The sequence below is a fragment of the Cephus cinctus genome, unplaced genomic scaffold, assembly GCF_000341935.2.
Source record: "Cephus cinctus unplaced genomic scaffold, Ccin1 Ccin1_scaffold0143, whole genome shotgun sequence".
Taxonomy (NCBI): Eukaryota; Metazoa; Arthropoda; class Insecta; order Hymenoptera; family Cephidae; genus Cephus; species Cephus cinctus.
The window spans coordinates 325985-351062 of record NW_014332873.1 but is presented as its reverse complement, the minus strand read 5'-3'; the positions used below and the strand labels follow the sequence as shown (position 1 = coordinate 351062).

At 45.2% G+C, this 25078-nt stretch overlaps 1 protein-coding gene across 6 annotated transcripts in view; it reads left to right on the top strand.

Moving 5' to 3' along the window:
• The window catches only part of LOC107263233 (uncharacterized threonine-rich GPI-anchored glycoprotein PJ4664.02), a 49496-nt gene extending 28279 nt beyond the window's left edge, over positions 1-21217 (top strand). For 2 of the 6 annotated variants that reach the window (XM_025080608.1, XM_015730185.2), the window contains 6 exons: positions 3322-3378; positions 8883-8923; positions 14727-14880; positions 14961-15008; positions 15381-15496; positions 15707-21217. In XM_025080608.1, coding sequence (XP_024936376.1) covers positions 3351-3378; positions 8883-8923; positions 14727-14880; positions 14961-15008; positions 15381-15496; positions 15707-20584 — 5265 coding nt within the window. In that variant the 5' untranslated portion in view covers positions 3322-3350 and the 3' untranslated portion in view covers positions 20585-21217. Of the gene's footprint in view, positions 1-3071; positions 3087-3321; positions 3379-8882; positions 8924-14726; positions 14881-14960; positions 15009-15380; positions 15497-15706 lie in introns of those variants that run through there. The other 4 variants (XM_025080609.1, XM_025080610.1, XM_015730187.2 and 1 more) reach the window with 4 other exon arrangements.
• The last annotated feature ends 3861 nt before the right edge of the window (positions 21218-25078 follow it).

Genomic DNA, 25078 nt, shown 5'->3' with positions numbered 1-25078 from the left:
GGGGGGAGGGAGGGAGGGAGGGAGGGGCTTCCTCGTTGTTGGGAACTTTCGAAAATTGCCCGGAAAATTCGGCGTTGGATTCGCGTTTCAAGTCCGCGATTAATATTTCAGGCCAGACGAATCTCGGTAATTGAATTGCAGATTGGCAAACCTATTAAATGGATTATGCTCAGACTTTGCGAGTCCCGGGAGAATTGAAAAAAAAATAATATTTTTGATATTTTTTAGTTTTCTTAAATTATTCGTATTTTTCGAAGGATTTTGGGAGATGAATTTTCCGGGATTGGACGTGGCTATGAAAATACTGAAAATGGATTTTGGGCTTTGGGTAACATTTGTCCGAGGGCGTGAATCCGGGGGGAAGAAATTTGTTAGGAGCTCAAATGATACGTCAGTGGCTTTTTGGATTTGGTCGAACTTATCGAATCCTAAGGTAAACTTTTTTTTTTATTCATACTTTTTTTTTTTCACCAGAAAGTTCAAGTTCGCCTTCGATAGTCTTTTTGAAATTTTTCATAGGTTTTTCGAATTTTTCATCCAGCCTCCTTTACCCTCACGTAACGGGACACTCGCGACCACCGGCTTCCGAGTATTACCAACGTGATAAAGTAGCGGTCTATTATCGCGATGGGATAAATGGCCGAGCATTATCGCAGACGTGGCTTCCTAGCTTCGTGATTCAAGCGAATTATCTGCCCCCCCAATGGATCGCAGCCAAGCTGCTTTTCCACGAGTAATCATCGACATCACTTTTCTGCGTTCACCGGTTCACCATAAAAATATCACAGGAAACTTTGTAACCTCACGTTTCGTAAATCAGTGAGTACGCGCGTGACGTCACGATTGCCAGAAAATTTTTCATAGGTCAGGGACCTAGTTTGAAGGGTCAATGAAAATTTTGAAAAATTTTGAAAAAGCCCAATTTTAATATCTGAAAGTAAGCAGCGAACACAGGTAGCCAAACAGTGCACGTAAGAATTCCAAAAATATTTTCACGTTCTCAATGAAGATTGCAGCAGCGCCGCTGGTTGTTATTGTTATATCTGAGGGGGAGTCTCTTTTCACGTGTTCAGCTTTCTACTCATTATGCTTTTCCACTGTTTAACGTGGAATCGATTTTTTTTCTTTTTTAATACGTTCGCTTGTTTATCATTAATTTGTGCATATTCGCCACAGGGTATACAGCCGTAACAAGCATCGGCTATGTTTACGCAAACAGATCCAATACGCGAGCATGCTTCAATGTCCACGTGGATTTTATCAGCTTCATCAATTTTGCTCTATATAATTTTCTGCCAGACTGTGTTTGCAGTTACATCGAAATACATCCTTAGAATCTCGACTCGTGTGCGTAAACACGTGGCGAACGGTGATTTATGTGAATCATTATGGTCCGATGACTCGGGGTTCCATTCATTTTCTGCACGTCTTGCCACGCGAAATGGCAACCTTGACGTTAAACAAAAACACCGTCAGACGCGTGTAACCTGTGTTTGGCATTATTTTGCAAAACACCATTAAGGGGTTGCGTAATATCTCTCACGCGTGTACAAAGCGAAGCGTGGGTAAGCAAGAGTACGAAAAGAAAAAAGAAAAGTAAAATCTCCAGAATTCAACGACACAAGGCGTTTCACTCGGAACGTAATCCCAACAATTAAAGTTCCAACAGATAAGCCGTATCCTTCAATTACAATGATTTTCCGAGTGTCACTTTAAAGTTATATTCGTCCATGCTAATTATATTTTGCCATGCCCTTTCGCAACCCCAGCGCCGAACAGCGGCGCGCGATCGAGAGATTTAATCGGGGAAGCGTGCGTCGTGGCGAGGAAAGAAGAAAAAACTGTCTGCCCGCGAACGGCGCGACTTTTTCTCACGCTTTTACTCGAGTGGTTATTCGCCCGGGAGACAAAAACATTGTTCTCCCACAATGCCGAACGACGAGGAGAGAATCGACGGGCCGGTTGGGTAGCCAGAGGGACAAGAGGCTAGATTGGCTGGCACAAAGGAGAACGGAGACCGAAGGAAGGAGAGAAGAAGACACTCCTCCGATTGGCAATACACGGCTGCGGTATATATCACTGGATTCGCAGAAATTCCGCTAGAGGCGCCGCGATCGAACTTCCAAGGACTAATCGTAAAGACCTTTTCACTGGAAACGTCTTCGCCAAAGTATAGTCGCGAGCGATCGGCAGTTTGTTGCTATAATTGTGCGTCTCGTGTGGACTGGACTTTAATTCAATTGGATAATTAACGGGTGACCGGGAAAGGCGAATCCGGAGTTTAGATTGTAGCCTCGGTAATTGCACTGACCCTTGACCTCTCCTCGCTCGATCTACTCGGTCCTGACTTAACGAACGGTTAGGTCGTCCTGACTGGCTAGGATCTATTGAAAGGAAAAAAAAAAAAAAAAAAAGAGACCACCTCCACTCTTATTAATAGCCAATGCTATTACGCTCGGTCATCCCACCCGTGTTACGCAAATTGATCGAAGATATCGCGAGGATAAAATTGATCGCGTGATCGAAGAAATTATCGAGGTAGAAATTAATATAACGAAAAATTTAAACCCAGCAAGTTACGGCATCCCGAGTTACTGTCAATTTTGTAAAATGCGAATATTTGCTAAATCGTAAAGACAGGGGCTGCCGGGTTGGCACACCGGCACACGAGAGACGAGTGGCAGTCAGAGAGAAACAGACGATTTATGAAATCGAGATGAATCGGGGACGGGTGATGGTTTTACCTGTTTTTCCTTAATTATTTCCTGGCTCAGTCCTTTTGGCATGAATATTTAACCACAATATACACTCGCCCTTCCCAACGGGGCTGCTCCCTTTACCGTGAATACCTCGAGGGACGACATTCGGCCGAGTTATTTTACCTCGAAACCGACAACCCAATTTCAATGAAACGTACTTTGCACATTTTTCTCTTTGTATTCAATACAATTTGCCAAAGGATTTACACGCGTCGCGGATCAACGTGCGATATTGGATTGGCTACTTGTGTAATTTTCTCCACGGGATTCGAGAGGCGAATTGCTCTACTAACAGGGAGAGACATACAGAAAGGAGAATTCCGTTATGTAAGCGCTTATTAATATTCCAGCATCAGTCCTACGTAATAAGCCCGTGTTATAACCGGAACAAAGCCCGGTAACTAATTGCAATCTTCTTATGCAAATATACGATAAACGACAAGATCCAGCAGCCCGATAGAACACGACATAACATTCTTGCGTCTATAGATGCGAGAAGAATCAATTGGTCTCCTTCTTACCGTATGGTCGATCCAGCCTAATTCTTATTTTATTCTTGCAGGGATACCACGGCCAGGATCATCCAGGACGATGGGTCCCGAATTCCTCCTCTTTCTGTGTAAGTAGAAATTTTTTTTCTTCTCATCTATTACAACCTCATCTACTCTCTCTTAGTAAAAGTCAATTAAAAGATTCTACGTGATATTTTTCATTCGTTCCCCGAGAGAGAGAGAGAGAGAGAGAGAGAGCACCTATACGTACCTAATACGGCTGAGAGAGGTGAGAGCTACAAGAGGGCAACACTCGGTGCGCATCTCTATGTCCAAACAAAACGATGTTGCAATTCAACCTAGATACCACGTGGGGTCGACGTTAGACATTGTAAATGTTATTAGTAGGATCTCCAAGATGTCCTCCAACGTCCCTATTGTTCCCCGTGGGACTGATACTTCGAGGCCAGGATCATGCAGCTGATAACCATGAATCCTCGTGCATTACAAATAAATCCAATATGCCGACATGACATTTCGCTCGGCTCAGCGACTCATCCTTGTTGAATTTTTCTCCTGCATAAAAGCACGTAACTTTTCGACAGTCCATCTCCGGAGCCTCGATCGAATGATTGCGCAAGGCCGTTTAACAGGTTTGTTATTATCCTGCGGATAAAGTCAACGCCGAAAATATATTTCCAATTGAATGGCCGATGCAGGCAAGAGGTCGGATCCTCAAGCGTGTCACGATTTACCTCGTGTCATTTGCCGATCGGCCCCTCGCAGTGGCACAAGGATCTTCGCGTCCTTGATAATTGATTTTTATCAGTTTTTTTTTTTTTTTTTTCTTAAATCATCAAAGCGTTACTCACCGAGGATCGAAGATGAGTCAATCCTACCTGCCGTAAATTCACCTGAGCATACGGGGCACGTGTATCGGCTGACCTAACCGTGAACTCACAGGATGATCGTAGCGCGGTTATGTAATCACGGATATAATTTGAATCATAATAATAATCACGTGTCAGGATAATACTTATATATCAGTAGGGTCTCTGACTGCCATTTGAAAAAATATTATTACCCCCCATGATACATAGTGACGAGCTGATGAGGTATGCTAAATCTAGCGTCACTCTTTACCTATGTAGCAGGCGTGGGAGCGATGCGGCATCCTACCAGCGGCAAAAGTCAAGGACTTTATTTTACAATCGGCCAGTGACCTGTTGATTGGCCATTCATCAGATATATATTGAACTATCGAGCATCTATAAAATGCATTGATTCGTGCAGACACACTTTTTACGTCGATACTCGTGAATTTACGAAAAGTACCATTGTCCTGAAAACTTTCTTACCGAAAGTTGGCAACACCTGCATCTCGCGTCTCGGGTCCATTCCGATCTTGTCTGTTTAATCGCTCACGTCTCGTTCCGAAGTACTCGCTCCCAGACTCCTTAGCCTTTTATCGTCTCTTTGATGACCCTAAGCTGGACCACGGAGGCGATATCTCAAGGTCGCGATCTTTTTGAAAAATCTTCATCTCGCCCAACAAGAAGAATCCTAATGATATATTGAAATAGCCGGTATCACAGTGTCCAGCTGCCGAATCTTCGTTCGCGCAAATTAATTGCGTTCGTTTAATTAATGGCTCTATGATTGTCCCTCTCTATGTCCCTCTCCTGGTTACTACTCGTGCAATTTACTTATAGCTCTTGGACGGGTTACTTTTTCACTCGTTTACCTTTCTCAGCCACTCTCGCTTCTTCCTGGGTTCATCAGTCATAATGTCGTCAGTTGGCTGGGAGTCGTTAAAAGGGGGTCACTCGTATCTGAGAGGTCCAGATCGATCGGTGTGGTCTGACCGGCCGAACACGCGCACCGTGTGTTTGTGTGTATATATTGTATGATCGAATCTCCCCGTAAAAGTTATGTCACGTATTCGACTGTCAGTCCATCGTATCGTAAACAGAGTCGAGTACTTGTTAAATTAATGTTCCAAGATCGAGGAGACTGTGGAAGGGAAAGTTGTTGATCGATCGGCACATTGGATTATTTATATTTTATACACGGTGAGCGTGGAGTATGTATTTTTTTTATTTCTATAGTTTCGATATTCATAGATAAGCACTTTGCTTATGTCGGTCACAAAGGTGGATATCGGACTTTTAATCAGGTTAGGGATAAATCTAGATAATCCTTAATTCTAGGGTAAAATCATGCGCGATTCTTGCATACTATTACTTTTTCCTCTGAGTTTCTGCTTATTTTTTCGCTTCGGCTCCTCCGGTATTTCGCGGTGAATTCGCACGTGATCGTTAACCAACAATTCCTAGCGATTTTCGTACATCGACCGATTGTTATTAGCGTAAGTGGCTCGTCGATGCCGTAAGATTCCGTTGGGGCCGTAATAAGAGACATTTTGTGGGCGATCGATAATCTCCAGGAATGGATATCACGACGGATATCGCCATCGAGGGAAAAGCCTTTATGTGCGAGGGCGTCGGGTGGGAAGAAAAAAAAGAGGTGTCTTGATAGGAAAACGTGAGAGGAATTTATTTTCTCAATTCTGGAAACGTGTGTTACGTTGGCATCTGGTACTTTGGTAGACTGGACGCGCTCCAAAATTTATTATCAGCATCTTTGCGAATTTTTTTTTTTATATTTTTTGTAATTGATTATCATTTGCGTTCGATTTATCGATTTTTATTATATTTCCTGTATACAGGGTGTACCTGTATTTACGGATACTGTTTCTTCATCTTTTAGCTTGTTCCGCTGAACCACTGCTTTTAACCCATTCGTTCAGATCGACCATGACGTTTCGGCTGAATAGCTCTGTACACGTGTATAGCTCGTATGGCCAATTAGTATATTGCCAGAAAATGTTCCGTACTGTTTGTAAAATCGTTGAACGAAGGTACGTGTGTAATTTCTTGTTCAGGAAAAAAAAAAAGTAGAGTCTTTTCAGTTACAGGTTTCATGTTTTTCTCACGGAGCGAGGGGACAAATGTGAAATTGAAATTTCCCAAGTAAATTGAAGTCAATCGATACTCGACGAAGCACTCAGAGTCACGGGAAACCTTCAAGGGAAATTATTAATTGCGTGCTCCATACGTATATACGGTACAACGAAGTCCCGAGACGCGACAAAGGAATTCTTGATTCCAGAAAAGAAAGCAGGACACTCGTGAACGAGTGCTTTCGATTTTGGGCAATCGTCATGGATGAGAACCTTCGAAGGCTCCGAGGGTGTCGGTAAATGTCGGTATAACAAAAAAGTGTCACTTGTTTTTTTTTTATGGATTTACGACAGGATGCCAATATTTACAAAAATATCATTTACGTAACACTGAACGGTGTTATGACGTTCACGTGACGATCATTCATCCCTGATAGCATTTGCAAATTGCACCGATCTGTCAAGGACGCAGTTAGGTGATACTGATTGGTCTCACGTAATCAATCGCAGAGCTTGTACAGTCCGGTAAATCGTCCTTGTTGATCCTGCCAGTTAGCTCTTATCAATGTCAGTTGTCAGTGACTGTCCCGATCATTCCTGTGACGAATTGGACACTTTGGCTTGAATGGACGAATCGGATGGATGGATGGCTCTTGCCATTTCTCTCCATGATGAAAACGTACGTATACTATGTACGTATGAGAAGTCATTGATCGAATGAAAAAGTCCTGTAGACTAAATTGTCGAAATTTCACTTGAGTAATGCTTAAGGATGTTATTGCTGGGATGATCAAGAGTAACATTTTGCTTGGAATGCACAGCAGGTGCTATGCTTATTGATTAGCACGCGAATGCTAGAGTGCATCTAGCACTTGAGTCTTGATTAATGCCAGGAATAGCATTTGGTATAATTATACCTGCGAGGTAATTCGAGTCTGTTGAATCACCCGTAGCTTCGCATTCGAGCTGTCATATTGGTTAACCCGTGGGCAAAGCTCGATGCGCTGGATAGAATGTTGAAGCTCGCAGTATGCTTTTTGGTCAGTTCGTATTTTCTGTTTACTACGATACTTCGCTGCGGGTTTACCGGAAGTCGAGCGCAGTTATTGCACGAAGCCTGGGGGAGTCAAGCCTGCCAATATAAAATCCACTGGTCTCCCTCGGCGGACCCTGACTTTTCGACGTTTTGCGAAAAAATGTTCTTTACCTAAATTCTCAATGGATTGACGTAATGAAATTCTTAAACGAATTGCACTACTTTGCAACCACGGTAAAATTAACTCGAACGAACCTGAGATATTATATTTCCTACAGGCCCATTGTCAATTCTGTACCCAGCTAGAACTGCCGTAATTTTCTTTAATGAAAAAAAAAAATAAAATTTGACAACAAAGCATTAAATCAGCCTAGCATCAGCCCTCGATTGAGATGTACGGGTTTTTGAAAAATATTTTTCCTTTGTGGCTCCGCTAGCTCGAGGAGGCTGAATTTCCAGCTAAGAGGATTATTACTGTGAAAGGCAATACCAAGCGCAAATACAAACGCGCCGTTCTTCGCAAACCGATCCAATTTATCTTGGGAATATTTTTGGTCCGATCTGCGATAAACTATAATTTTCAAAACTTAACTCTGTCGTGCGATCGATTCTACCGAACTGTAAATCGACACGTGTCCGTGCGAATTGGACAAATATTAGCGATCTGCAAGATTTCGTCTATCAGAAACCCACCAGTGGTGGTTGTCCAGCGACGTAACGTTGCCCGTTCGTAAAGCGACAAATATCTTCCAGCCGAAGGACGCAGCGATTCACGAAATTCCTGCCTTACGCTGTGACTTGGGCTGTGACTTGGGCCGTTGACTTTGTAAGCGCAACAGGGATGATTACAGAAAGATGAAAACGTCAAAGACGTCCCGTTTTAATGGAACAGAGAGAAAAGGCCCTCCTAACGGGAATCCTTTGTTTTCCGTCAGTCTCCTTCTCGAGGAGTAGCAGGAATTAATCTACGGCTCTCGTGCTCCTCGGGGTTAATTGGAAATGCGACAGGCTAACAGGGAGGCGATGGAGGGGGGTGGAGGGGGGTGGAGGCGGCAGAAGGGCAGGAAGGCTGCGACATGCCTGTGATCTAATTACAGGCTAAATAGCTCGCGCTAGTTAATCAAAGCGACTGTCGGGCGTCGGGACGCCCGTGTCTTCTCCAAAGTGCCTGTGACATTCGGCTCTGGCCCCTTCCGAGTTCCCGGTGTCCTGCGTCCATTTGGTATTCTTTTTTACACAGGCTGAACCACTGACATCTCTACTGGGCAAAGAAAGGCTTCTGTCGCTGACTTGGGGAGCATCTTGCCTTTTGTGCTTGTCGATGAGGAAACCTAAAGGCGAACGCGTATTCAAATGGATTCAATGGACGATTCCCGCCGCGAAGATACGAAAGAGTGTCTCCAAAGATTACCTTCGAGGTCTTTCTTCTTGTGCTTTTCTCTCTCTCTCTCTCTCTCTCTCTCTCTCTCTCTCTCTTTTTTCTTTTCCTTTCACCTTCTTCCTTTTCTTTTTTAACGCGTTGCCAGATCTCGCTGGATGAAAGGAATCAGCTTAATTGCTCCCGAGCACCAAGTCTTAACGACGCTGCTCTTAATTGGCCACGTTTTGATATAGGCACTTTTTGTTTATTTCAGGCGTAGCGGCCAACCTGGCGCTGGGTCATCGGGGAACAAAGGTGAGCAATTTTTCTGTCTGTTTGCCGCATCCCTGAGAAATCTTAACCGGCGCTTTATCTCCGTCACTTCCCGTTCCGCTTTTCCCTCTCTCTTGCGCACACCAAAGATTCACGGGACTTTGGACGTTCAAAGACGCCATTCGGTATCTGACTAATTCTGGCTTTGCGCCCTCGCGCTCCTGTGCCGCAAACATAACCTTTCGAGCGAAGACTTTCCTCTGCGGCGCCGGGCGTCGCGACGCTAATTGGCAGGAGTTCGCGTTACTCGCTGACGCTCAATGCCTGGCCTTCGGGTGCCTTTGGGTTTCGCTCGATCGTTCTCAGGTGTCCGATCGCGGGCGGATGATCTTGCCGAGAGTTCAGGTAGCGCCAACTTTTTCCATTAAAAGTTCCACGGTTCCCTTAATACTAAATTAGCAAATTAGCTCGCGTCCTACCAGCCACAGTCGAGGCCAATTCGTATACGAATGTCTCAGAAATTTCTAAAAGCTTCCTGACTCTTTGCTCCGGAATCGAAAGCTTTTACAATTCTGTTGCGTTCTCGTGCACGTCTCCGATCGTCAACAACCATCAGGCCACTCGGTACCATTCGCGTTGGCCACTTCCTGCCAGGATTCCCATCACGAATCGGACTAACCAAATGGTACTAATTCATAGGTGCGTCCAATTAGTTTTGGAAATTTCGAGATGAAATTTTGAAAAATCACTCATTCGCTCGGTACTTTTCCCTTTGAATGACCCAAGAAAAAGAATCCTGGCCCTTCAGTTTTTTTTTTTTTTTTTTAAATATACCATGTAAAATTCATCTGGACATCCAACAGCTTTGCGCCCGGAAAAGCGTGACTTTCGTCTGAATAAAACGTGAACCTAACCGCGCGTTAACGTAGCCACGCTCCGGGCCGCCGTAGACGAGGTTCTACTATCTCAAGAGCAAGAAGCCTCGAGTTTCCGGCGGAGCCCATCAGATTGGCAAGACAATGGGATATTCCGTGATGCAACGTCATTATAGAAAGGGGATTCTTCCCCGGAGCCAGCAGGCAGAAAAGGCACGCGGTAGAGAGTGAGACAGGGCGAGCAACGGGGACGGGGTAACGAGCGAGATAAGGATAGGGAGGTGCGTCGCGACGTCGACGTCCCGCCGCATTGCAAAAGGACGAAGGGAAGGAAGGATGGCTGTCTGGCTGTCTGGCTGTCTGGCAAAGGGACAGGCAACAGACAGCCCCGTGGAACTGGATGGACTGAAGAGGGACTGGATTGCGGATGACGTAACGTAGGACTCAAACGGAATCCATTACGGAACAATGCGTACATGAGAAGGAGGCTTGTTGAGAAGAGAAAGAGAAGGACAGAATGAAGACTTCTGGAACTGTGGCACCAGGTACTTGAGTGGATCGAGGATAGGATGCCGGAAGATGGTCGCGCCACGGGAGGAGGATCCCCCCCCCAGTCCTCCAACCCCATCGAGCTCCATTCCCCACACGGTGCTCATTGTTTTCCGCCACCGACCCAAAGAAGCGACCGAGTCGCCCGTAAGGGGGGCGATCTTTGTCGCTCCGATGAAAACGCAAATCCGTCCTTGGCATTTATCGAATACCCAAAACTGCAGCTGTGAGAGACCTTAAAAACTTTCCGTTTAAATGCATTCCTGCCGAGTCACAGTTTCCCCGCGGAAACAGCCACTTTATCATCTATCCTTGTCGCTCCGCCAGCGAACTCACGGGTCACCTTGAGTTTTCAACGAACCACGTAAAATCGTTTCCTATCTCTCGCGGCTCATTAACGACGCGCGGACGCGTAAATGGGAAGCGAATTTTTCTTAGACTTTTCCAAGCGAATCCTCCTTCGAGGATCCTTGAGATTTTTAAAATTAAATTACGTGTCGGCTAAGAAAATACAAAGTTAGTCCGCGTATCCACCTCGAACGGGCAGACGTACGTGATACGTATGCGAATACGTGGATACGCCGGACGGAACGTTATTCAACGTAGCTTTTGCGCAATTGCAACCGCCCTTGCAATTCCTACACGGTGCAGGTTAGATGCACAGTCCAGGGACTGAGTTTACCTACCTTTATTTTCTTCCTCCGGTATATATATATGTATATCGGAGCTGCACGCGTACGTACGTATATTTCAGGTAACGTATTCACGGAGCCATAACCGTTTCAATTTAACAACCGTTTAAGTCATATTTCACGCCGAGCGGATCCGTTTAACGTTACGCTACGTACATCCTGAATCGTTGGAAACATTTTTACTTGCAATCTAATGGTCGAATTCAGCTTTGATAAGTCGACGGTCTTCAGGGACGCTTGTAACGTGATTCCTGTCGCCTACGAGTCTTCGCTGGGAGCATTTGCGGAAGTGCAGTGAGTGACCTTTGACCTTATTTAGGTTATGTCTCAATACGCGCGAGTCCTTGAAATCCCAATATCATTTTCACAAGGAAATTCCACGTGTCCCGTACCGTCTGACTTCTCGTGTGTCTTCTCAGTTATTTTCTGCCTTAATACCGTCTTTTGATTCGCGATATAGTTACGCGCCGTAGGGGGTCTGCTCGGTACCGATCATTAGTTCAGGAAGCAATCCAGGGACGTATTGCGGTGGCGCACAGCGGGCCTTGACTTCTACCTCCAACTTTGCCAATGCAGCCTGTGCGATTTCGAGCCTTCCGGAAAGCTTAATCAAAGTTTGACTGCCGATACGGACGGCTCCTTGTTTGCCTGCTATTAGAGGACTCGAGTGACGTCACGAAGGGACACCGACTTAATGACGTATTTCAAACGCTACTCCCATGTTGGCTGTATATTAAATCACACACGTGGTGATATTATGTCAGGCAGAATAACGGGTGAAAAAATAATGACTGTACAAGTCAATGTACTAATTGAATTGGATCATCGACGGAGTCGAATGGAGGTATATGATGAATCGCAGCCGAGTTATCTTTGCCAAACGTAATGGGGGTATCGAGGTAAATCCAGATTGGCACGTCTGCCATTCATCTGCCGGACTTTCGCTTTAGGCCTTGGTCTCCTTATCAGACTGGAGCGAATCTCTGTCGATAGGAATGTGGAGGTATCTCAACGAGATCCTCGTCTTACAGTCGTACGTCGAGATGAGGATTCGAAAGGAACGAAAATTGGTGGATACTGAAAATTTGTAGGACTGGTTCTGGTATTTTAGGCAGGTGGCAGCACGGTCGTTCTTGTTACGGTTAAGCGTTAAACCGCATGGGCAATTACGTTTGCTACGAAACTCAATGTCCCGAGGCAATTTGTCCCCGCACTCTGCTAAACTTTACCTTAATAACGTTGAAATGTTTAATTATGCGGAGGAGAAGTTGAGAGGTTCACCGGGGAGCAGGAACGCGTGCCAGTTACGTTTCGATTTTACGAACGATCTTCAAATTATTATACAAGCATGTCGTTAGATTTATCAGGGGCAGCCAAGGGGTTTCCTCAATCCTGGCAAGCATTGAGCTCCTCGTAGATAAATGGGGTGTACCGGGGAATATTGGAAAATTGATCGAACGAGCCGGAGGGGGGTAAGTAGTAGAATCTGCTAGTTCACAGAAAACTTTTTGCATTTTAGTAACAAGAGCGTGTAAAGTGTATTATAAAATATTCGCAGTAACGTCGTTACGTGGAAAAAGTTTGCCGAGAGAGATTTATGTATATTGAAGAAAAAAAGAAAAAAAAAAAAAAATTAAAAAGAGGAAAAAAAGAAGTAACGATCGATATAACGTAGCAAGAAGCAAAAGGGAAATAGGTGTCCGCGTTAGGCTGGGTTGAAGGGATGATACAGGGGATGGCGAAGGGGGTTGAAAAATTTCAAGCGTCAGTCGGCATAAGGCGCCTGTCGGCGGTAACGTATGACACTCGGCTGTACGAAGGGTGGCCTATCGTCGAGCGTTCGGAATTCGCAGAACTCGAGAGAGATTGAGTCGGGCTGGAAAAATTTTACTTATTTTCCAGGGAATCGGGATATTTGCAGACACCTTCTGCTTTCAGCGTCCCAAGTGTCAGCAGTCGGTATAGCGTTGCGCCTGGCGGACATGGAAATTCCATTAGATTTCAAGGAAGGGAAACGGACCGGATCTGGAAATCTGCTGAATGAATTTTACGAACATCGGGCGCTAAGCGAATAAGTGGGTGCGGGGGTGGCGGCAATTAAATCTTCAAATGGAATAATCAATGGGGTTAATTTTCATCGGCCAGAGGGAATCGCTCGATTGAGCTCGCGGTAGAGAAATTCGATACCCGATTGAAAGTGGGTCCGCCGCGTCATGAGGATTGGTTGGGAGTGGGAAAAGGGGGGCAAAAGGGCCAACTAAAGAACTGGACTTGCCGGCTAAGGAAATTATCGTACTACCCCCGCAAGTCCGGGAAACGATTCCGAGAGCAATTTTGGGGCGAATCGAATTTCCGTTCGATGTAACGAAGTAACGAGTTCCTGCATTTCGCGGGTATATGGCGCCGGAATTGCCTTTCACTTTCGCATTGTTGCCGCGATCGACAGGATCGACGGAATTGAGGGAATCGAGGGAATCGAAGCCACTGATGGAAACGGAAGTGGACGGAGAGTCTGGATTTAAAGAATCGGCAATTTCTCAATGCAATTATCCAGCGGCGGAACGGCGCAGGCTACGAGCGGACTAATTAACTTTTGGCTGCGCTAATGAACTCCGAGCAGGAAGCCAGATTGGAGTCCGAGGCGAACGGAAGTGGATCCTCAAGGATTCCCAGGAGCTCCTCGGATAGGCAAAATGGAAGTGTTCCTTGATTAACTCGGACAATCTTGTGTCTCCACTTTACTCAACCTCTCAGGACTTCCGGTCTAACGTGAAGCATGGAAATCCTTTTCCCTGAAACTCGTCACGCGTTTCTTCACTCTTATTCGAAATGCAACAATCGACCAATTCACTGCCGACCTCAAAGGCACTATATCTGCATATATCAATTTAGTGACAGTTTTACGATACTCGACGCGCTCGGATGGAGATGCATGGTACCAGGGAATTTCAGCGATGGGCATAGACCGATCGCTGTGCAATTCCCTCATCAGGCAATTCCAGGTATAAATCGATCGACGCCCGTATCTCCTCGGGTCATTCTACCGTAAGGAAATATTACCGTTGACTTTGGAGAACTCTTCCGTGAGAAGTGACGTTCTTCTACATAGAACATATGTATGCATATAGCACATACAGAGTGAGAGAGTATACCTGGGAAGTCTCTGCAGTTTAGTTTCCGGCGATACCAGAAATAAAAATTACCAAGATATTCAGCGAGATATTCTCCCTTTATTCTCTCACGTAATGGTTATCACGTATCGTGCCCCACAGTCATTTTCCCCCCAGATGACTCGAGCGCTCCATGCCGGCCGTGGAGCCTCGTCAATTCTTACGATCCATTAACACGATTCCACTGATCCTTATTGTTTGTTATATTCACTCCGTGACCCTAGCCACGTGATACCAGCAGCTCGTATTATAAAATTGATTTTGTATGCAGCTAAGTGGCCACTTTGAAATTTCACGTCGAATGGCAAATGACCTTCTACCGTTCTCAATCTCCGATCTCGATGCTTCCGTTATCATAGCTATTCCCCTGTTTCCTGGACTATTACAATTATTTGAATATTCCCCGCTAGAATTGCTTGATAAGGCGGAAGGAAGCTTTTGGAAATTACACGTCTACGTGTTATGATGGATCCTTGTTCGGTTGGAAGACCTATCCCTGTTACGTCCGATCCTCCCAAGAAGTCTAAACTAATTGCTGGTTGCTGGTTGCTCGTTACAGGCGTCGCACGGGGAGGAGAAGGCACGGCTTCCGGAATTCCTCACGGAACTGGATCTGGCCAGTCTGGAGGCCTCGGAGGAAGACGTGGAAGAACTGAAGAAGATCGTCAAGAGATTGGCCCCTGAGAAGAATGGCGAGTACCAAGTGTATCAAGGTTTAATATCCTATTCACCACGATTCTAGCGATTTGAAATTTTCTAGTCGAGACTCTTTTAACGATACGTTTCTTCTTAGTTTTCTTCGGCAACGAGGACCTCCTTAAGGAGTGGCTGAAAGGAGCGGGTACACTTTACGCAGTTGATATAATCACTGTTTTGCACGACAATTTTTCTCGATTTCATTGCATTTACTGCGCTTCAAGATTTTTCGGAAAATTACGCACGCGCGTTTTGTAGATTTATTTTATTATCCCTGAATTTAGGGAATTGTGTGTGTTTTTTTTTATATATAGAGAATTTTTGTATACGTATAGAATTTTTTTCATTTATTGGAGCGTTGCATTTTATTGATGATTAGTTTCATGTTTTTTCAGACTTGTTAGTGGTGATTGGTTATTTTATTTTACGCTGTTTTTTTTTGCCTTGTTTATTTATTTGTTTGTGCATGCCTACCATTGTTTGTTCTTTGGACTGTCACGAGTCGTTTACCTTGTAGGAGTTATGGGACAACCTGGTGTCGACTTTCCAGTATTAACGACGATTCCACGCACTGCCTTTAGCTGTCGCGGATTGAAAGGCGGATATTATGCCGACTTGGAGACAAATTGTCAAGTAAGTTGTACAAGATATCTGTATTTTCTTTGTTGACTTCCTGTACCAAAGCATTGGTATACGTATCGACGTGTTTTGCACGTTTTTGAAAAGTTTGTTTAAAGCATTTAGAAAAAAAAAAACAAAATGACGAAGAGTTCAGGATACTCGAAGAGGATCGGAGTGTCGAATGTAGAGAGAAAACTGAACTATGATTTCTTTTATTTGTAGGTTTTCCACATTTGCGACAACGGACGGAAGATCTCGTTCCTGTGTCCCAACGGCACCATCTTCCAGCAGTCGCAATTGATCTGCGACTGGTGGTTCAAGGTGGACTGCGGCAAGTCGGTAGAACTCTACGAGCAGAGCGCCGAACAGCTGGCCCAAGACGAGAGGAGACGCGCAGAAGTCAGGAAGATGAATTCCGAGTTCCATCGGGCTGCTGGATCCGAGGACGGTCCAGCATCTCATCGGGAGACGCAGAATTCGAATTACGATGGCAGGCAGAACGGACGGACCAATCCGTTTGGACAGTCGGCTAATGGACCAAATCAGATACAATCTGATCAGCAGGGTAATAAATCTAATGAACCCTTCGGGCAGAAGTATCCTTTCAACACGCAGTCGAGCGGAAGAACCGGAACCGGAAACGGAGATGAAGGGGTAGTCGCTGGTCGGACCGGTGAAAATTACAATAAGAACGAGGAGTCCCAGTCGTCGAATGATAACTTCAACAGCTACAACGGTAACTCGAACGACTATCGGTCCGGACAGCAGAATCAGCTGGTCGAAAGTCAGAATGTCAAAGGCAACCAATTTGGGAATTACAACCAGAGAAACGGGAAGAATAAAAATCCGCAGGATTATTACGGCTCGTCGGCAGATCAGAACGCGCAACGAGACGAGAAGCAGAACGCGAGGAGCTCGAAGTCAAGAATTATTTCCGGAAACAACCTGAATTCACCGGTGCAGAGAGTAACGCCGCTTTACACGGAAACGACGACCTTCCGCACAACCACCGGAAATCCCGTTAAGGAATACCAGCAACTGGCCGAAAGCGCAGCTTTCGCATCGAGCAGAGGAAATCGTTACAATAAGGCGTACAGTTCGAATCAGTTTAACAATTTCTACACGAATCGCGTACCGAGCACGGAGAATTTTCAGCAGGAGTCGAGCGCCGCGCTTCCTGGGAAGGAAATAAATGGGCGGCCACTGTTCGGAGCCCACCCTGGGATTCCTGCTTATCCGTTTCCCACATTCGCCCCAATCTATAAGCCCCGCACTACCGCCGGCACCGTCTCTGCCTATGAAAATCAGCCGCAGACAACTACCCAGAAAGCATATTTAGCGGGTAACAATTATTATAGAGAAGATTCGGTAAGCCAGACCACATACTCGAGTTTGGATACAGTCACTGCTACTGCATATCCAAAGATTTCGGAGACCGTGGTTCCTTATGGAAATTCGGAAAATTATCAACAGAGTACTCAAAATCCAGAGGCATATAAGGATGGATCAGAGTCGATCGACCCTTCGACGCAGCGACCCTACGTGAATACCGAGACTTACAGGCAAAGTTCGGTAAACGGCGTAACCACGAGGGCCTTCGAGGACAGGAAAAACTCCAGTGAGGATTCGGAAATCGGTAGAGATTACAACGAGGCTTCAGGAACATTTTCAACGGAGCGACCCTATTTGAATACCGAGAGTTATCGACAAGAGGCTGTTACGTTGAGTACGAATGGCGATACCGTAGCGCAGAATTATGGCGAGAAGTCCAACTCGCAAGCAAGTTTGGTTTACCATGAAAATACATCTGCCACGAGTTCCGCTACGGAGAAATCCTCTCAGCCTGAAGGAAATGGTCAATGGAGCGGGCCGACGTCTTCGACGAAGGACACGCTGGGCACTCGGCAGGATTATCGAGCAAACGCGATAAGCGCTTCCACGGAGAAGCCTTTCAGAGGCACGCAGAGTTATCAGGAAAGTACCGTCACTTCAGCAACCTCCAGTCCATACGACAAAAGCTTTACGTACCGACAGGGCAAAATATTCTCCACGCTCGGGCCGTACGTTCCCTTCACGAAGAACTACGCTTACTCCACGACCACAACGACAACCACGCAAAAACCACCGGCTTATACTGCAACGGTACCTACCTACAGCTCTACTGGATCCGTTTACAGAAATACACAGAACAATTTGGTAGCACGAGAACGAGGAAATTATTTACCCACGACTCGGTCCAGAGCTACTTACTTGCCTGAGAAAACCACGGAGACACCTGCCTATCTTCCAAATAATTTAGGATTTGAACGCAGACCACTCACGGAACAAGAGCATGCCATTGACATGCTGCACTCCCTTCAGGATTTGGAGGGTAGTACCAGTTTGAATAGACACAATAATAACAGTAACAGCCGCTCTGGATTAAATATTCCAGCTTCGTCTGGACCCTCCACTCTGCATTCTCTGGCATTATATTTCGCCACGGCCACCGATAAATTTGACTCTAACGAGGCAGAAGACGACCCTGCCGTTAAAATCGAGAGTAAAAGTAACGTGGACGATGAGCCAGTTCAAAAGGACAAGAGCAACGCTGATCTGCCTAAAACTTTATTAACCGAGCACACGATAACTTCCTACACGGAATTATTTAATCTTAACAATGCTCTGGATAACAGTACCGGTACTGAAAATCGTTTTGGGGAATCTGGTGTAGAGGATGACGCCAGCACGGAGAACGAAAACGATCTGGATCTTCAGCAGAGCGAAGGTCCATTGAGTGGGGCCAGGAAAACGAACAACACGAAGCTTCGTGAGCTTGCTCAAGTGTTCACGCATGCCCTGTCTGCCTATCTTCAGGATCCTGATACATTCAAGAAGGTCCTTACTGAGATCAGACCCACGGAACCTCCACCCAGTTCCACCAGCGACGAGGTCACCGAAACAACAACCTTCTATCCGACAACATCCGAAGATTATTCATCGGTTACCAAGGAGAAGGATGAGGTCCTGGATTTTTCTGACGTCACCAAGGCTTCCAGAAGGAGGCGACCTACAACACCATATCCCACGACCACTCAGAATTCCAACCTCCCTGGGGAGACCACTTATCAGACGTCGTACACATCAACAGGAGACTACTACACCACTTCTTCGGATAACCAATACTCTACAGCATCCCCATCGCTCGCGACCGATGTATCATTCGAGGGTCCTCAAAACGGCTATTACGGATCTCCCGAAGAGCCTGTAGGAAATTCCTTCGCCTTCGAAGTAAATCATGCCTTCGAAACATCCAATGACAATAATGGTATTCGAAATTATGATACAGGACCTGCCGGTCCCGTGGACCCAACTGGTCCAGATGGAACGTACGAAAATTATTTTCCTACCGGATCATCGTCCAGTGTAAATAATCGATTCGGTGGTTTCCAGAATAACTCCATCAACACGCCGGAACCTTATGGAAAATACGTGAAGCCTTTTGATGCGACTCCTATAAGCGACAATTACGTGGCATCGTCTACGCCCAGTTCCTACGTAAAGGGCTCATCGGTCCAAGAGAATATTAACCCCCTATCTAGTAACCTACCGAATGACGAGTTGACAGCTCCGTTTTATACCAGCTACGACGAACCCGGAAACGGCGTCACTCCACGTGCATTTGACGCAGACGTGTCCAATAGTCTCGCAGCCGGTACTAAATCGAGTTCCACCACTCCCCTGTCGAGAAAGAGCAGCCAAGTGTCATCGGGCCGAGAACCGCAGAGAATAAATTATTATGAAACAACTGTATCGCCATGGAGAAACAAAGACGAGTCTCTTATAACAGCAGGGAGTCTCTATACAAACTACAGAAACAGATACAACGAAATCACGACAGAGAATTCAAAGGCAACGGAGACCCCACCGATCTCCTCCACCACCCTAGTCCAAACCGGAGAACCCATTACGTCAACCAGCACAGCAGAGACAACGGCTCGACCTGGAACTATCGTCCAGGATGTACCAGTGACGACCATGCAAAGTAGCGGAAGTACCTACAGTTACACGAGTCAGGCTATGGATGATCATTGGACTTCCTCCCCGACCGTAACCAAACTCTGGGAGACAACGGTTTACCTTGATCCGAATCATATCAACAATGGTTTGTCATCGGACCATAAGATGGATGGTCCAACTTTAGATTCTAGTGCCACGGAGTCCGCAGAGTACGGTACTACACCCTCTACAAAGGATAGTCTCGTGACTGGTGCCACTAATGGGGTAACAGCTCAAAATTACAACAACGGCGACTCTTCCACAACCTGGAAGTGGACTGCAAACAGTAACGATTCTCCGACTACCTTCACGTTACTGCCAACTGCCTACGGGAAGGATGTCACTGGGACCCCAACCCCGACCTACACTACACATTCGAGTATCACGACCACCATAACATCCTCAGTGTCCTCGACGAACTCTGTACCACAGGATTCTTCGGCGCCGTCAGCTCTGCCATCTAGGTTTAATGAGAACGCGTTTAACGTTACCGAAAATGAGATCATAAAAGCCCAGGAGATGTTTGGTAATTTGAACGCCAGCAGCTCCAATACGTTGATGAGAATAATGAAGCAGGCTGAGAATAATTCAACGGTCAGGCAGCTGGTCTTGCTCCTCATAAACCATTGCATTGGGCCCACGAACAAGACCACGGAGGAAGAGAAGGAACGATTGCTGAACGCTTTGTTGAGGATGCCCGTTAATGAATTCAGCCAGGGGGAGTCTACGGAAATTCTTCACGGCTTAAACAGGCTGAATCTTCCTGCGGGCAGGTCAAGAGTTTCCATGAGATCAAATACGAAATCCCGAGGTCGGACGTCCAGTAGAACCAGTACGACTACAACCACGTCCGGCACACCTCCCATTACCACTTTCAGAAGTAAAGCTCGTCGAAGGTTCAAGAGCACTACGGAGAGTCCTGCTATATTGTCCAGAAGATCGGATGACGGTTACTCGGGAGAAGCAAAGAATTCATTGCCATTGGTATCGGAGTCAGCCTCCGATAACAGAGCACTCGAACTCCTTAGATCACTTTACGCGATAGCGGCTAAATGGGGCTGAATCTCCTTGTCATCAGGAATCACGAGATCACGTGCTAGCTGTCAGTTCCATTATTATCGATTATTTCAAATCGTTACCTACGTTCGTTCGCATAACGGGACACTGTACGTTTCCTTTACGCCAAAACGAATTTTCGGACTGGACTTGTAAATCAGTGGATCAAATGGAAAATTTCATCGGCAAGGACACGCTCGAATATTTGACACTGGCAACGTTAAAGCGAATCCACAAGCACGACGAGACTTCATAAGGTGGCTATCGGAAATTAAAGGTTTAAGAAAACGAAACAGCCAGCAGCTGTAATTTTTTAATTTTTACCGATTAAGTTTTTCTGTTTGTTTTTTTGTCTGCCGTTCTACTCTTCTCTGGATCTGAGAATCTTACTATATCGTGCAGCCGTGCAATAAGAAATTCGTAATATATTTATAAATGTATAGTTTGTTTCGTTATTGTATAATTATCGTTAGTCTAGGGGATACCTATGATCAGCAGCGAATTCAGAATTAACTTTAGCAAAGCTTCGCATCGCCAATCTGATTTATCCCCTTCGCGACGAGGTCCATTAAATAATTTATTGATCGGAGTGGATCAAGCCCGCCAGGCCTGTCACGAACGATATATATATATATATATATATATTAAAAAAAGAGCAGAAGAATCGTGCGAAATATATTTTAGATCAAGCCCGCCAGGCCTGTCACGAACGATATCAGCAGCGAATTCAGAATTAACTTTAGCAAAGCTTCGCATCGCCAATCTGATTTATCCCCTTCGCGACGAGGTCCATTAAATAATTTATTGATCGGAGTGGATCAAGCCCGCCAGGCCTGTCACGAACGATATATATATATATATATATATATTAAAAAAAGAGCAGAAGAATCGTGCGAAATATATTTTAGAACATCGGTGTTGGTAATACTCTTTCTGTTTGGGTATTTCGAAATTGCCAATTGATTAGAGCTATCACTCGAAATTGTTCAAACGCCCAGAATTCCAGACCAGTGGAATGCGTGCGCGAAGTTATTACGTAGATGATAATTGACTTTATGTAAAATATGTTTGTACAGAATGTGAATAACGTAATAAACAAGGGTTTTGTTAATAATTCATCCGAATATCCCGCTCATCTCCAGCGATTCCGCATTGTCCTATTGGAGGCAAATACGAGAAACCTAAAACCCAGCGTCCCAGCTATTCCTTTCTTGACTATCACCTACATGATATTTCCCATGTCGAGGACATTCGCTTACTCACGAACGAGTCTGTAGAGTCGAAGTCCTCGCGAAGAATCTTGCAAAACTATGCAAGGACGTGGATCGGTAAGATGCATCACGATTATGCCAGTGGCGAGTGTTAAAAAATAAAAAAGCTATAATACACGGGGTCGATCCACCGTGAGATCGCACAGAGCCGATTCGTCATAGAATACCCATCACGATATAAATACCATAAAGTTACAATTTTGACAAACTGCCGTCAATCCGATAATAGAAAATGCACTCAAAGTGCATCGCCTTGGATACGAAGTTGGACGCGCCATAAATTAACCGTAAAGAGAATTCCTGCAAATTGGCTAAGGATGATCTCGTACCGAGCAATGAATAAAAGATAACGCTGGACATTTTCAGATCGGAGATTTTCTAAAAGGAGATATTGAACAGACAAGGGGACACGGGATGCTGTGGGAGGATCTAGGGGAGTAAAATATGTGATTCCGGATTTACGTCCCACGGAAGATCTCGAGTTCGCAAACTTCTGGCTCACGTAACGATCGACTCCCGTCCCCCTATTGATAAACGCCTTCGAACCCGCCTTAAACTTAATTGAGCCCCGAGTTGGCCAACTCTTGTAACCTAACCACACAGCCGGCATATTGTGCGGGTATCGTGCGCGATTGCATCAACTCCGACCTTTTCCTGCCTCGCAGCAGTAGAGCGCAGAGATAATTGTAGCCTCGAGAGCAGAGCAGAGCCCAAGCGTGGTACACGAAGAGGAGCTGGTAGCAATAAGGCGGTAGCTGGTGCATCGGGAGGCTCTTGGGTTAGGTTAGGCTGCAAGTACTATAGACACAAAACAAGATACACGTCTTTATTTCATTTAAATGCGCGATGGTCGCAGATACGGATCGCTGCTTCGTTTCAATTAATTGCGATATGGCGTCGTTAGTTAAGGTGGCTGTGCATGTACGAATATATTCGTTTCCCGATTCCATCTACCTGGCTACCTACACACTTGGTACGGGAGGATACGATTTTGCAAGGTATCATCCAGCGCCATACACGGGGCAGGCACGTATCGCTTCACTCTCGAATTACTGGCATTTTCATTATACATATATCGCCTTAAGGAAGTCACCCGTAGCTTCCATAAAGAAATACGTAGAAAGAGGTCGGCGCCTCCTTATGTAAGTTCAATGATCAAATGGAGAGATACCGGTAATTTTCGATATTCTTTCGTTCTTAGATCCAACGCGATGCAAATGTCAGCTATGTGTTTTTTCGCGAAATTACTTAGGCTGGATGGAGAAATTTCGAGAAGAACAATATAATCACGGAATTGTTCCTCTGTGAATTATAGATAAATTGTATTGGTCTGGCATGAAGTACCAATGACTTATACGGTGCGACTATGTATGTCCTGATTGGACTTTGTGTTTGTCCGTTTCTCAACTAACGTAATTCAAAGGTAATTCAAACGGAAGAAGGTGTTCGTTTACTATGTCGTTCGCCGATGCGATCTAGGGTCAAAGAGCTAACCTGGTAACTATGGCTACATAACGATCGCGAAGCCTCGGACGATCGGAGGCTCCGGATCGTTAGAGGCTCCACGCGATGACCGTTCGTTGTCGAGCTAAGGTAAACAATTCTTTCGAAATGGAGCAGGCGGGGTGGACGAGCTTTTTTATAGAAAAATTACTAGACTCGTTTATTAGCCTTGGCAATTATCGCGCGATCCAAAGAATCCACGTGGGTTACATACGGAGTCTGATCGTCCTGAACGGTTCGGAGGATCGTTCGAGCGATCCTATCGCGATATTTCTGTCTCGGGGCTAGAAGGATTGTAAACACTGGAGAGAAGATACTAAAGAGAGCAAAAAGAAATGGCTATCTGGGACTAACGGGCACGATGTATACGTAGCGGATGGATACCGGGGAATCGTGGAGAAAGTGGCTGATTCTTTGGCTCCGTGTTACCAGGACTAGGATGACTAGGATCGGCACCTCGCATAGTTGCGCCAGTCGATGAATTTATCTAAGGTGCATTTTCATGCGAATCATCCGATCCCTATAGTAATGGCGGCTCCTCTGGGACGGATCGGTCGGAGAAGAATGGATCTCTTTGACAGGTACTACCGATCCCACCGGACCGATCGGCTACTGTAAGAATAACATTGGTAAGTATGTTCCAAGACATTTGATTGTTCATGATCGATATAAGGACGCATTGAAATTATTAATAATTTTTCAAAAATAAAAAACAGCTGCAATGGGGGGTAGCAATGAGTAGAAAAATTTTCGTAATCCCACGCGTAATGGTGTCATTAAAATTTCGTGCTGGATTAATAATTTGAGAGCATGCTTGATTGACCTTTTCGTCGGCCGCTCTGTAATTGCCCGTTACCTTTGGGTGAATCTTCCCACGATCAGGGCCGTTAATAGAGGCAGTTGATCATTTAATAAATCCACGTAATTTATCTTGGTGTGGCTGTTACCATCGATTGGAGCTATTTATTATTATTTCTTTGAAAAGGAAGGAAAACCTCAAGATCTTGGCGCATCTCCGTCGGACGTTACGAGCCGTACGAAATATCGTCACGCTCGATTAAAGGAGTACCTGGTTCGAGTACCTGACTTTAACCACCCAATAGCCTAGCTGCTGCCTTCCTATCTGGCTGCCTCGATTAAATAGGCTCTCGCAATCTTTCTCAAATGTTACGACTTACGACGTGGCGCTTTTACGCTACCGCCGAGTGATACCAGCTTGATGGATGATCACGTGAAAATGTTTAATGCCAATCGAATGGACCGATCGATCTTTTCATCTCGTATTGGAGTAACGTCCTGTGAAACGAGGCAATACGGTATTATAAGAAAGTCTTATCCTAATAATTATTAAATTGTGATTACCATTCTGACACCTTCGTGCATGCAAGGTCTTATCCTACCTGACCTGACCCAAGGAGAAAGATGGGGAATCTTAACTCACGTTAACTTCACAATACGATCATCGACATCTTTGACGTAATATGTAATTTGTATATTTTTCTTAATTCTATTCATTTTGCAATGCCTTTGGTTATTCTCGTAAAAGGTTGTATTCGATTTTCTTGCAGGAACTATTTATTTTGAAATTTACACAAACTACTGTAGTATACCAAGTAACTGGATAATCACATAGTATACAGTTGGTTGGCTTAATTAATGAACCTCTAATTAAGTCTGCTTTCTATGAGCCACAGACTGTTTAGTGACTATCTGTACTGTCGTATTG